General features: G+C 55.0%; 1 protein-coding gene across 1 annotated transcript in view; it reads right to left on the bottom strand.

Moving 5' to 3' along the window:
- Positions 1–726: 726 nt before the first annotated feature.
- Positions 727–12500, bottom strand: part of igsf9b (immunoglobulin superfamily, member 9b) — a 65382-nt gene continuing 53608 nt past the window's right edge. The window contains exons 15-23 of the mRNA XM_042100317.1: positions 12160–12398; positions 11452–11536; positions 10914–11084; positions 9409–9445; positions 7235–8458; positions 4688–7198; positions 4302–4477; positions 3596–3826; positions 727–2994 (exon numbers count right to left, since the gene is read on the bottom strand). Coding sequence (XP_041956251.1) covers positions 3627–3826; positions 4302–4477; positions 4688–7198; positions 7235–8458; positions 9409–9445; positions 10914–11084; positions 11452–11536; positions 12160–12398 — 4643 coding nt within the window. The 3' untranslated portion in view covers positions 727–2994; positions 3596–3626. The remainder of the gene's footprint in view (positions 2995–3595; positions 3827–4301; positions 4478–4687; positions 7199–7234; positions 8459–9408; positions 9446–10913; positions 11085–11451; positions 11537–12159; positions 12399–12500) is intronic.

Raw genomic sequence — 12500 nt, 5'->3', positions numbered from 1 at the left:
GAGATAAAGTCATCAAAAATAATAAATAACTGTAAACACAAGGGGAAAGTAAAAGAATGCATGGAAGTGTGTGTGTGTGTGTGTGTGTGTGTGTGTGTGTGTGTGTGTGTGTATCAGTGTCAATATGATGTTAAAGAGATAAACAAAGAGAAGGTGCCAGTGAGGGCGAGTGATCACCCAAAGGTGCCTATAAAAGAGAAAATGTGATTAACAGAAAAGAGCCCAGATCAAGAGCGCAAACAACCCCTTAAATACCCACACATCCTCATCAGGTGTGCATCGTTAAATACCCACACATCCTCACCAGGTGTGCATCGTTAAATACCCACACATCCTCACCAGGTGTGCATCGTTAAATACCCACACATCCTCACCAGGTGTGCAGTGTGGTTGCAGTAGGCCCATGCAGTGTGGTAGCAGTAGGCCCATGCAGTGTGTGTGGTCTCAAGACTGAAACATGTCCTGCTGGGTGTGGGGCAGAAGCAGGACATTTGGGCATTTAGTTCATGTCCTGCTGGGTGATTAGCCAAGCGGCCGCATTACGTGACCCATGTTTGTGTTTGTTTAAGAAAAACGGGAAAGTCGGTCACCAACCATGTTTTGGCCAATTTCATGTGAATAGACTGATCCCATGAAATGACAAAAAAGAAACATCTAACAGAAGTAATATAGTTTAAATCCATTTATTTCATACAAACATATAAAAATAACAGTAACGTAGACACAATGAAATAACATATAAAATCAACAACTTGTTCCTTTTGTACAAAACATTACAAACAATTTATCAAAAAGTGGAGAAACTCTGACTTATAAAATGTTACAGTAGCATCTTAAATATAAGATAGTTTCATGTTCTTGCACAGTGTCCTGAGAACATATAAAATCTGACATCTACAATATGAAACACGGAGTAACAGGTGGAGGTTGTGGGTATACAAACACAAATGGTACGAGAATAAATGAGAACAGTACTGACACACACACATACACACACACACACACGCACACGACGCATGATGAAGGGCCAACAGGCACACAGAGGGCTGCACTGAGGTGTCACATGACGCCGTCCCCTGAGGACGTCCGAGCTCGTCTCGCTCTGGGCTGCTAAACGAGACATTACGAGACGAGACGAGACGTTACCCATGAGCCCTTCACCTCAGCACCCTTAACACCCAGCCCAGGGACGTGGCTCTCATTAAGTCACAGTGTTCAAAGAGACACACAGGCTCAAAGGTGTCTGTGACTGTGTGTGTGTGTGTGTGTGTGTGTGTGTGTGTGTGTGTGTGTGTGTGTGTGTGTGTGTGTGTGTGTGTGTGTGTTGTGTGTGTGTGTCTGTGTGTGTGTGTGTTGGTATGGGGGAGGGAGAATTTCAAGTTTGTCTTCTGCTGGTCTAGGGGATTAGCAGTGGTGCGCTGTCCTAGTCCCTCACTGCAGCTCTCGGCCACTAGAGGTCACTAGAGCAGCAGGCTGGGGGCCACCACTGATGCACACAGGGAGCACATGGAAGGCATTTCCCACAACAGCATTAAACATAATACCCAGAGATGCAGATGTCCAGGAGTGACAGGAGTGTGGACCAGTGCCTGGCTACTTACAGCAGACATTATCAGTAGGACTGACCAATGCCTGTGCATACAGACATAAGTATGCGCCTTTGGGTATGAACTACCGTCCCCGCAGCAAGAACATGCAGCATGACCGTCCCCTCACAGCAACGTCAGTCTTCCTCACAGTGCAGCTGTGTGTGTGTGTGTGTGTGTGTCTGTATCTGTATGTGTGTGTGTGAGAGAGAGAGCGTGTGTGTGTGTGTGTGAGAAAGAGAGAGAGTGTGTGTGTGTGTGTGTGTGTGTGTGTGTGTGTGTGTGAGTGAACTGCAGAGTGGAGAACTGCAGCACTGATGAGCTAGCTAACTCATCTACGGAAGATGGGAGAGAAGACCTGAGCATAGAATTTGTGTAATGGACACCTGTATTTCTACAGACTGGCAGTGGAGAAAGGTTACCTGTCATACACACATACTCACACACACTCTCTCTCTCACACACACACACACGCAGGGTTTCATTTCATCTTTGGGCAGATTCTAGGCATAAAACCTGGGCCAAGAATCTGCCCAAAGCTTGGCTGAATTCAGGAGTGTTTATAACTGAGCTATTGTTATTAAAAAAAACATTAAACAGTGCTCTCAGAAAGGTAGGTCATCTATTGCATCAGATTGTCCAAGAGTGGCCCTAGCTTGCAGTGTGAAGTCCACGTCTTTCTCCTTTTCTTGGTTGGAGGAGTTTCATCCATTTCATTGCCCACATGTTTGGGCTTAGACAGCAGTGGTGAGGCCAGTGGGTTTGCGTTCAGGAGGCCCTGGTCAGTGGGCTTGCGTTCAGGAGGCTCTGGTCAGTGGATTTCAGGAGGCCCTGGTCAGTGGGCTTGCGTTCAGGAGGCTCTGGTCAGTGGATTTCAGGAGGCCCTGGTCAGTGGGTTTGCGCCCTGGTCAGTGGGTTTGCTGTGGGACCCTCAGGAGGAGGTTTCATGTCAGGGTTCATGTCCAGCTCAGTGGGTATGTGTTATGTTCCTCAGAAGGAGGCTCATGTCCAGCTCACCATCAGTTCATGTGGACACGCCCACAGAGTCCTGGTCAGGGATCACCCTCAGTTCATGTGGATGGGTATGTCTGACCACAGGGTCCTGGTCAGGGATCACCCTCAGTTCATGTGGATGGGTGTGTCTGACCACAGAGTCCTGGTCAGGGATCACCCTCAGTTCATGTGGATGGGTATGTCTGACCACACGGTCCTGGTCAGGGATCACCCTCAGTTCATGTGGATGGGTGTGTCTGACCACAGAGTCCTGGTCAGGGATCACCCTCAGTTCATGTGGATGGGTATGTCTGACCACACGGTCCTGGTCAGAGCCCCTGGAGGGCAGCACAGCCCAGCGCAGGAATGTCCAGTCAGTTTCAACACGCCTCTTCAGCACCCTCTTCAGAGCACTCTGGAGAGATGAGAGACAGAGATGAATCGTTAGCCACTACTGACCTGCACAACTCTGACAGAACACACACACACACACACACACACGTCAGTAAACACTCACTAGAACACACTAACACATATGCATATATTAGGGCACAATCACACAGGACGCTGTTGTTGCTCCGAGAGATGTCTTGCTTTTGTGTAGTATTTTGTGTTGAGTGTTTTGCATGTTGCTTTTAAATTAAAAAAAGTTCAAACTTCAAACGGAAAAGCAGCCAATGTCATTCGTGCTTTAATTAAAACATAGTGCAGCTCGCATTTTACAGGCGACAAATCGGCCCCTATAGTCTGATCATGCCTGTACATGTTCTATATGTAAAACTCCATGATCTCCATACATGTGAGGAGATGTGAGGAGAAGTGAGGAGAGGAGGAGATGTGAGAAGATATGAGGAGGTGTGAGAAGATGTGAGAAGATATGAGGAGGTGTGAGGAGATGTGAGAAGATATGAGGAGATATGAGGAGATGTGAGAAGATATGAGGAGATATGAGGAGAGGAGAAGGAGAGGAGAGGGAGAGGAGAAGGCGAGGAGGTGGTCAGGAAGTGGCAACAGACCAGGTGGGCTGGGGGTGGTGGCGAGGAGCACTCAGAGCAGGGCAGAGTTGGAGTCGGACTCGGGGTCAGACGGGGGGTAGAAGGGCTCGCGAGGGCAGGAGGACTCCTGCGCCCGGCAGTACTCCTGGAACTCCTGACGCAGCGCGTTAAAGCGAGCCTCACTCAGGGAACGGCTGCACTCACTCCCAGGAGCGTGGGATACGGGGGGAGGACTCAAGGAACAGGAGAGGCCTGAGAGGAGGAGAGGAGAGGAGAGAGGAGGGGGAGAGAAGAGGAGGAGAGGAGAGGAGAGGAGAGGAGAGGAGAGGAGAGGAGGAGAGGAGAGGAGGAGAGGAGAGGAGAGGAGGGGGAGAGGAGAGGAGGAGGAGAGAAGAGGGGAGGAGAGGAGGGAAGAAGAGGAGGGGGAGAGGAGAGGAGAGGAGAGGGGAGGAGAGGAGGAGGAGAGGAGAGGGGAGGAGAGGAGAGGAGAGGAGGAGAGAGAGGAGAGGGGAGGAGAGGGTGGAGAAGAAGAGAGGGGAGGAGGAGAGAGAGGAGAGGAGGGGAGGAGGAGAGAGAGGGGAGGAGGAGAGAGAGGAGAGGAGGGGAGGAGGAGAGGAGAAGTGATTGAAGGGAAAGGGTCAGTTCATCACAAACCACACCAGTCTGTAGGGCCTGTAGGGCCAATTCAAACACTCTCACACATTAGGCTTCTCACAGGTCCTCTCACCTTTGCTGTGCGGGTCCTGGGGGTCCGGTGAGGAGCAGGGGGGGTCCCTGATGGGCTCCTGCCCACGACCCCCCCGGGCTGGACCCTGCTCCCCCTTCAGTCCCCCCAGAACATCAGGGTCCATACACTGCTCCACTGCATCCCACTCATAACTCTCATCCACTGACGTGTTCCTTCTGACCATGGACACACACACACACACACACACACACACACACACAAACACAGATGGAAACATTTACACAAACACAAAAGGCAACTGAAGGCGTGAAATGAGATGTGATTATGAGAAAATAACATGAGTGTGGGAGAGGTGGGCGACGTGGCGTGGCGCTCCCTTCCGTTGCCGTGGCAGTAGAGTCAAAGGTCGCAGTAGGTGTGTTCACCTTTGTGCCCGGCGGTTGCGGAACTCAGCGTCGGGCCGCAGCCGCTGGCTCTCCTCGGTGGTCTCGGGCGAGCTGAGCAGCGTGGGCGTCATGGAGACAGACTGGCGCAGGTGGCCGCCGTGCCCGTAGGGCCCCACGCTCCCGTGCCCGCTGCTCTGGCTGGCATAGCTGGCCCTGCCCTCTCGGCTCTCCCGCAGGTACTCCACCTCCCTGGGCACCAGCGCCCGGTCCGGCTCGCGGGGCTCGCGGGGGAAGTCCAGCTCCCGCAGGGGGAGGGGGGCCGGCTGGTACGGCGAGGGCCAGCTGTAGCCGCGCGGCAGCTGCGCCCTCTGGTGGTCGTGGCGGGGGTCTGCGGCGATGGGCCGGGGGTACTTGGGGCCCGGCCGCGGGGGCAGGAGGGGGTAGGAGGGGTCCAGGGGCACGTACTTGTGCTGAGCCGCCCGCAGGGTCTCCTGGTAGGTGAGCGGGCAGCGTGCTGCGTCGGGGAAGACGGCCGCTTGCCGGCGCGGGTCAGGCCAGTCGTGGCGCGTAGAGATGGGGGGGTCAGGGGCGTGCCGTGGGTCCTCCAGGATGGGTGGGGCAGGACTGAGGTAGGAGGGGAGCATGTAGGGCCGGTTGGGGGGGTAAGGCCGCTCGGGGGGGTAGTGGCGGTCAAGGGGGGGGTAGGAGTGGTCTAAGAGGTAGGGTCGGTCTGCAGGGTGGGAACGGTGCTCTACGGGGAAGGTCCGGTCCGCGGGGTGCGGGCGGTCCATGGGATAGGGTCTTTCTGCAGGGTGCGGGCGGTCCATGGGATAGGGTCTTTCTGCGGGGTGCGGGCGGTCCATGGGATAGGGTCTTTCTGCGGGGTGCGGGCGGTCCATGGGATAGGGTCTGTCCACTGGATGCTGGCGCTCCAGGCTACCGCTGCCATGGCGATGGAAGGGCACCAGTCCATGCCAGAGGGCTCCGGGGCGGCCATAGCAGGACGGGGGCGCCCGCCCCAGGCTGTAGGACTTGACCCGCGCGTCGGGGTGCGGCAGCTCGTCCCTGTAGTAGCGCTCGGAGACGTACGCCCTGGGCTCGTCCAGCGGCTCCCAGCTGTGCGTGGCCAGGCTGATGGACTTCCTGAGGAAAGGGCGCGGGGGCCCGACGCCGGACAGCGTCCTGCAGGGGCCGATGCTCATGGACTTCCTCATGAAGGGCACAGGCGCCTGGCAGATGCGCGAGGCGATCTTATTGGTCCTGCTGGCCGGCTCCCGCCGCGGCTCCTCCTCCGGGCTGGACTGCAGCGGCAGGCGCTCGAAGCGCTCGAAGCGCTCTGGACTTCGGGTTGCCACGGCGGCCACGCTCCGCGCTGCGCTGACCAGCGTGTGGGCCAGGTCGGCGCCCATCTTCTGGGCCTGCCGGGCGGGACTTCGCGTCTTCACGGAGAGCAGGGGCTGGGTGCTGTCCGGCCGCCTCTCCTCCATCTCCTCGTCTCCAGCTCTGGGCTCGGGAGCTGGACGCGGGACGCTGCGGTGTCTGGACACGGCGCTCCTTGGCGCCGGCATCTCAGGGCCACTGGGCTGGCCCACGGGGATGATGGGAGTTTTGCGCTCGTCCGGCACCGTGCTCTGCTGCTGGGTGGGGTCAGGCGGGGGGCCGTCCGGCGGGTGCCCCCCCCAGTTCCTGGGCACCACGTCGGGTTCGCCGGTAAGCAGGGAGGAGGCCTCGGAGTCGGCGGTGGGCGGCCAGGCGGTCGGCGTGGCGTCGCTGTCGTCCACGGGCTCGTCCACGCTCATCTCGATGAAGCCGGGCATGCTGAGGTACTCCAGGATGGCGCTGGTCTGCACGGGGGACAGGCGGGCGGCCGGCGGGGGGGGCACCAGCCGGGCCTTCATGCTCTCGGACACGCGCGAGAGGGTCGACTGGTCACTCACGCTCACGCTCTCGTTCTCCAGCAGGGTCAGTGGAGAGGCGCGGCTCGGGCTCCCGCCAAACGCCAGACGCTCGCTCTTCCTGGACCGAGCCCTGACCGCCTCCCGCTCCGAGTCCAGCAGCGCGGACGAGCCCGCCAGCTCCTCCACCGCGGGGCTGTCGAAGTGGCCGCCACCGGCGGGCGACTTGACCCGGCCGCCTGACCGCTGCTGTTCGTAGGGTAGCGTGGAGTAGCTGGAGGGCGTGCGTCTGGGCCTGCTGTCGCCATGGCGCTCCTCGTCCGAGGCATCGTCCGCCATCTCGTCCGGCGTGAGGGTGGTGGGGGACGTCGAGCGGCTGGACCGAGGACTGGCCGCCCGCTCCTGCTCGGCCTCGAAGTGCCGCACGCTCTCACACACCGGCTGCAGAGGCTCGCTACACACCGGAGTGACCGGCTTCGCCGACGACGCTCCCGTGTCCGGGTCTCTGAGGTCCGCTACCGGGGCCCGCCGCAGCGGAACGTCCGTCTGGACCCTCTCGGCGGGCCGGTCCGGTCTCCGGCTGCGGCCGCAGTTCAGGTCGGCGGCGGGGTCAGAGGTCGCGGGGCTGTGTGAGGTGGGCGAGAGGAGTGAGAGGGGGGTGCGGGAGAGCTTGTGGTCAGCGGCGGACGAGTCGTCCTGGGGGGGCGAGGGGGGCGAGAGCGGGCGCTGGGCACGGGGGGTGTTGCCCTCGGACAGGCTGTGGGGTGGGGGCACCAGGCTGGTGGGCGAGCTGACGGGGCTGATGTCCCAGGTGATGTAGGAGGCCGAGGCGGGCAGTGCCCGCTCCATGGGGCTGCTGGTGCTGCCGAAGTAGCAGCCGCGCCGGTAGTCGGACACGCGGTGCGCCAGGCTGCTCGGCCGCTGGCTGCGCGGGCGCAGACTCACGTCCTGCGGCTTCCACACGGGCTCGGCGTCCGGCTGGTGGGCGTCCGGCGCGGGGCTGCGGCACGAGCGCAGCGGGCTGACGGACTTAGCCCTGCGCTCCTCCCTGACGCGGTCCCACACGCGCAGGCCGCAGGTGTAGCCCTGCAGCTCGCGCTCCATCTCCTCGCGCTCCCTGACCAGACGCTGCCGCCGCCGGCTCGGTCCACTCAGCTCGCTGTCGCTGGCGCCCTCCAGGTGGGTCAGCGCCGTGCCGTCTGGGCTCAGCGGACCGTCCGGCTCCATGGGCTGGTAGCGGCCGCGGCGGGCGAGCCCGGGCAGCAGGTCCTCGGGGTGCGTCGGGCCGCGGTAGCCGCGGTAGCTGCTGCGACGCTTCTCGCCGCTGTCCGAGTAGAAGCTGGCGCGCTCCAGCAGCGCCTCCGAGCCGGCCTGCTCGTCGTCCGAGTAGAAGCAGCCGTGGCGGGAGAAGTTGCGCGCCATGGCTCTGACCCGGCCCGGCGACTCGGCCAGCGTCTCCAGGTGCGGCGCCACGGACGCGTCCACCGCCAGCGCCAGTGGAGAGCAGCGCTGCGCCTCCTGATCCGCGTCCAGCGGGCTGGCTCGGCCCGAGTCCCGGAAGGAGCCCCTCCCAGGGGATTGTGGGAAGTCCTTCTTAAAGCTCCGCTTGAGGTGTGCGGGGCTGGATCCGGGGGCGTAGGCCTGGACGACGAAGCGTCCGTCGGGGCCGCGGGCGATGGACTCCAGGGCGGAGTTGGCGGAGGGCGACCCTCCCAGGTGGCTCTCGAAGAGGGTGTAGCGTGGCGGGGGCGAGGTGCCGGACAGGAGCTGCTTGCGCTGGTCGTGGTACTCGCTGCGGCTGCCCTTGTCGAAGGAGGAGCGGTCAGAAGAGGAGGACGAACTGGGGAAGAAGGACAGCGGTGGACACAGCTTCATCTTCAGCACGCTGTCAGGGCTGTTGGAGGGAGAGCGAGGCCTGAGGGAGGGATGAGAGAGAGAGAGGGATGAGAGAATACACACACATATCGTCTTTTTTACACACATTACAGAGAGAGGGATGTGAGAATACGCACACATATCGTCTTTTTTACACACATTACATAGAGAGGGATGTGAGAATACACACACATATCGTCTTTTTTACGTATATTAACTCATTGAGAAAAGTTTGAGGAAAGTTTACAGGCAACACTTCATATTTCATGAAATACGTTTATCTCCATTTCTAGAAAAAAAAAAACAGCGATTTTGATGAAAACTAGCCACTGTTTATCTTGGGATTTCTCAGGAACAGAGGCGTGTAGAAATACACGGTTTGCACCCACCGAGAGCTTAAAGTCTCACCTTTTAATTGAGCTATTGTATGTGTTCATAGCTATAACACAGAATATGCTGTGGCTGTACAAAAATCATCAACAATGGTCTAGATTGCTGGCACTCTAGGACAAAGCTTCCGAAAACAGCTTGGCATTCAATGAGTTAAAGGCATATCGTCTTTTTACATCCATTACAGAGAGAGGGATGTGAGAATATGCACAAATATCGTCTTTTTACGTCCATTACAGAGAGAGGGATGTGAGAATATGCACGTCGCACACATATCGTCTTTTTTACTTATGTCCATTACAGACCAGATCAACAGTGCATTACTCAAATATAAAGACCAGCCCAACAGTGCATTACACAAACATACACACTCAACACTTTAATACCTTACAAATGTCCGTAGATCTTATACTCAAAATGGTGTGAGTGAACTCTGGTCTACTTTACTAAATGAAGCCTAATGCATTTACGAATATGTCAACTTGAAGGCATCTGCTCTCTGTAATGAAGCCTGGTCGCTGCAGAGGCTTAAAGGCATCTACTCTGTGTGTGTGTGTGTGTGTGTGTGTGTGTGAAGCCTGGTCGCTGCAGAGGACTTACTCTGGGGATGGATTCTTCCGGAAGGCCGGCGGAATATCTGAGGAAGGCAAAGAGCAAAAGTCATATAGCGCAATGTTTCATAACACAACAAAAACAAACAAACAAAAGCTGTATGTGTGTGTGTAATATTTTGTGTAGTAAATGAAGTGATGTGAGACAGCTTTCTATGATGAAAGATAGATAGATAGATAGATAGATAGATAGATACTTTATTGATCCCCAGGGGATGAATAATTACTATGAGTTATATCGGAAAGTGACCAATTACCGTCCGTGCCCTATTTTTACCTGTTGCGTGTATGTGTCACTTAATATCCATTTCTATACAAATCAAGATGGTGGATTTCAAAGAAACACAAGCACCCACACCATAAGGGTACCTAAATTAGCTATGTACCAAAAATGACAAAATGATTGTACAGTGACTCGTAGAGCTGTAAACAGTGTTGTAAGGTTGTGCATACAAAACCATCTGGAGCTCCAGTGGAATTTTGTTGGAAGTTTTCTGCAGTATTTTTCCACTGATCTGAGCTAATAAGTGGATTACCTAGTGAAGTAGGGGTCTTGAGAGATTAAAAATGATTTTAAATGTTTTTTTCAATTCACCACTACATTTTAATGTGCCTCATTGCACCTTGATGGGCCGAGTGAGTGGGCGGAAATAGAGTACACACCAGCCCAGCACCAAACTCCGAGCACGGTAAACAAAAGCGGGTATTTTGGGCAATAAATGCTCCTGCTAAGAGCCAAACCAGCTTTTGTGCAAATCTACACACTTACGGCTCCTAAAAACGGTAAGGTTCATCAATCAATTATTATTTTGAAGTATTAAAAAACATTTCGAATTTTTGAATGAAAAGGGCGGAAATTGGTCCTTTTACGATGCATCTGTTTGGGTCAGATATTTTAGGTACGGTTGTTAGATACGTTGATTTTTTTGGCATTAGTGCTTTTGGTGGAGGTAGTAGCGTTAGTGTTGTTGGTGGAGTTAGTAGTGTTAGTGTTGTTGGTGGAGTTAGCAGCGTTAGTGTTGTTGGTGGAGTTAGTAGTGTTAGTGTTGGTGGAGTTACTGTAGTAGTGTTAGTGTTGTTGGTGGCGTTAGTAGCGTTAGTGTTGATGGTGGAGTTAGAGTGTTGGTGCTGTTGCTGTCGTTAGTAGTGTTAGTGTTGTTGGTGGAGTTAGTAGCGTTAGTGTTGTTGATGGAGTTAGTAGTGTTAGTGTTGTTGGTGGAGTTAGTAGTGTTAGTGTTGTTGGTGGAGTTAGTAGCGTTAGTGTTGTTGGTGGCGTTAGTAGCGTTAGTGTTGTTGGTGGCGTTAGTAGCGTTAGTGTTGTTGGTGGCGTTAGTAGCGTTAGTGTTGTTGCTGTCGTTAGTAGCGTTAGTGTTGTTGGTGGACATAGTAATGTTAGTGTTGTTGATGGCGTTAGTAGTGTTAGTGTTGTTGGTGGAGTTAGTAGCGTTAGTGTTGATGGTGGAGTTAGAGTGTTGGTGCTGTTGCTGTGGTTACCGTCTCTCCTCTTGCGCTTCTTCCTGTCTCTGCGGCGGCTCATGATGCAGATGGTGACGAGCGAGAGGACGATGGTGGCCAACAGGAAGCACACGCCCGCAATCACCCCCGCCAGCAGCGGCTCCGGGATAAAGGCCAAAAGGCTGGTATGTACTGGGTACACGTCCATCCCTAACACAGGACACACACACACACACACACACACACACACACAGAAACAGCATGATGCATGTTACCTCATCACACAGGCACAAACACAAAAAACTATGTGTGTATGTAAGTATGGAAATACACTAGATGGCAGAATTATCTTCAGAACTAATAAAGTGTCTTTCTATCTATCTATCTATCTATCTAGGCACATACAAATACACACACACACACACACACACACACTCACACAATGCAGGATACACATTAGCTCACCCCACCACCACACACACTCGCAGAGACAGCATGATGCAGTGCACATTACCTCACATCAGCACACACACCCTCACACACACACGATTTGTCTAGTGAGCCTTAAGACACTCACCTGAGGTGGAGATGTTGACTGATTGGCTGGGCTCGCTGACCAGCTGGTCTCTCCGTGACAGCATCCGCAGGTCATACAGAGAGTCCTGGGGGGGGGGGGGGGCACAGGTGTGTTATTCACAGGTGATGTTTACAGGTAGGGTTGGGAAACGTGTTATTCACAGGTGGGCATAATCACAGCTGCCGTTTACGAAGTAGTGTGATATGCTCATACCAGCGTGTGTGTGTGTGTGTGTGTGTGTGTGTACTTGAGGAGCCCATGCACCAGTATGTGTGTGTGTGTGAGTGTTTGTGTGTGTGTGTGTGTGTGTGTGTGTGTGTGTGTGTGTGTGTGAGTGTACCTTGAGTAGCCCCTGCACCAGTATGTGTGTGTGTGTGTGTGTGTGTGTGTGTGTGTGTGTACCTTGAGTAGCCCCTGCACCAGTATGTGTGTGTGTGTGTGTGTGTGTGTGTGTGTGTGTGTGTGTACCTTGAGTAGCCCCTGCACCAGTATGTGTGTGTGTGTGTGTGTGTGTGTGTGTGTGTGTGTGTGTGTGTGTGTGTGTGTGTGTACCTTGAGTAGCCCCTGCACCAGTATGTGTGTGTGTGTGTGTGTGTGTGTGTGTGTGTGTGTGTGTACCTTGAGTAGCCCCTGTACCAGTATGTGTGTGTGTGTGTGTGTGTGTGTGTGTGTGTGTGTGTGTGTGTGTGTGTGTGTGTGTGTGTGTACCTTGAGTAGCCCCTGCACTAGCATGTCACTGCTGTTGGCGTTGATGGTCCCGTCCAGCGTCACCCACTTTCCTCCCTCAAGGCGGGCCTGCAGGACGAAGCTTGTGATTGGTAGAGAGTCCGCTGGGGGCGGGACCCATTGTAACAGGATACCCTCAGAGGTGCGGTTGACTGACAGCAATGTGGGAGGAGCCAGCGCGGCTACCTCGGATACCACAGTGGGCGGGTCTGTAGGCGGGGCTGGAGGTAATAAACAAACAAACATAAAGATAAACAAAGATAAAGATAAACAAAGATAAAGATAAACAAACATCTGTCAGAGAAAGATCTGGACACAGAGAA

This window comes from Alosa sapidissima, chromosome 8 (assembly GCF_018492685.1).
Source record: "Alosa sapidissima isolate fAloSap1 chromosome 8, fAloSap1.pri, whole genome shotgun sequence".
Taxonomy (NCBI): domain Eukaryota; kingdom Metazoa; phylum Chordata; class Actinopteri; order Clupeiformes; family Clupeidae; genus Alosa; species Alosa sapidissima.
This window is presented reverse-complemented; position numbering and strand designations above follow the sequence as displayed.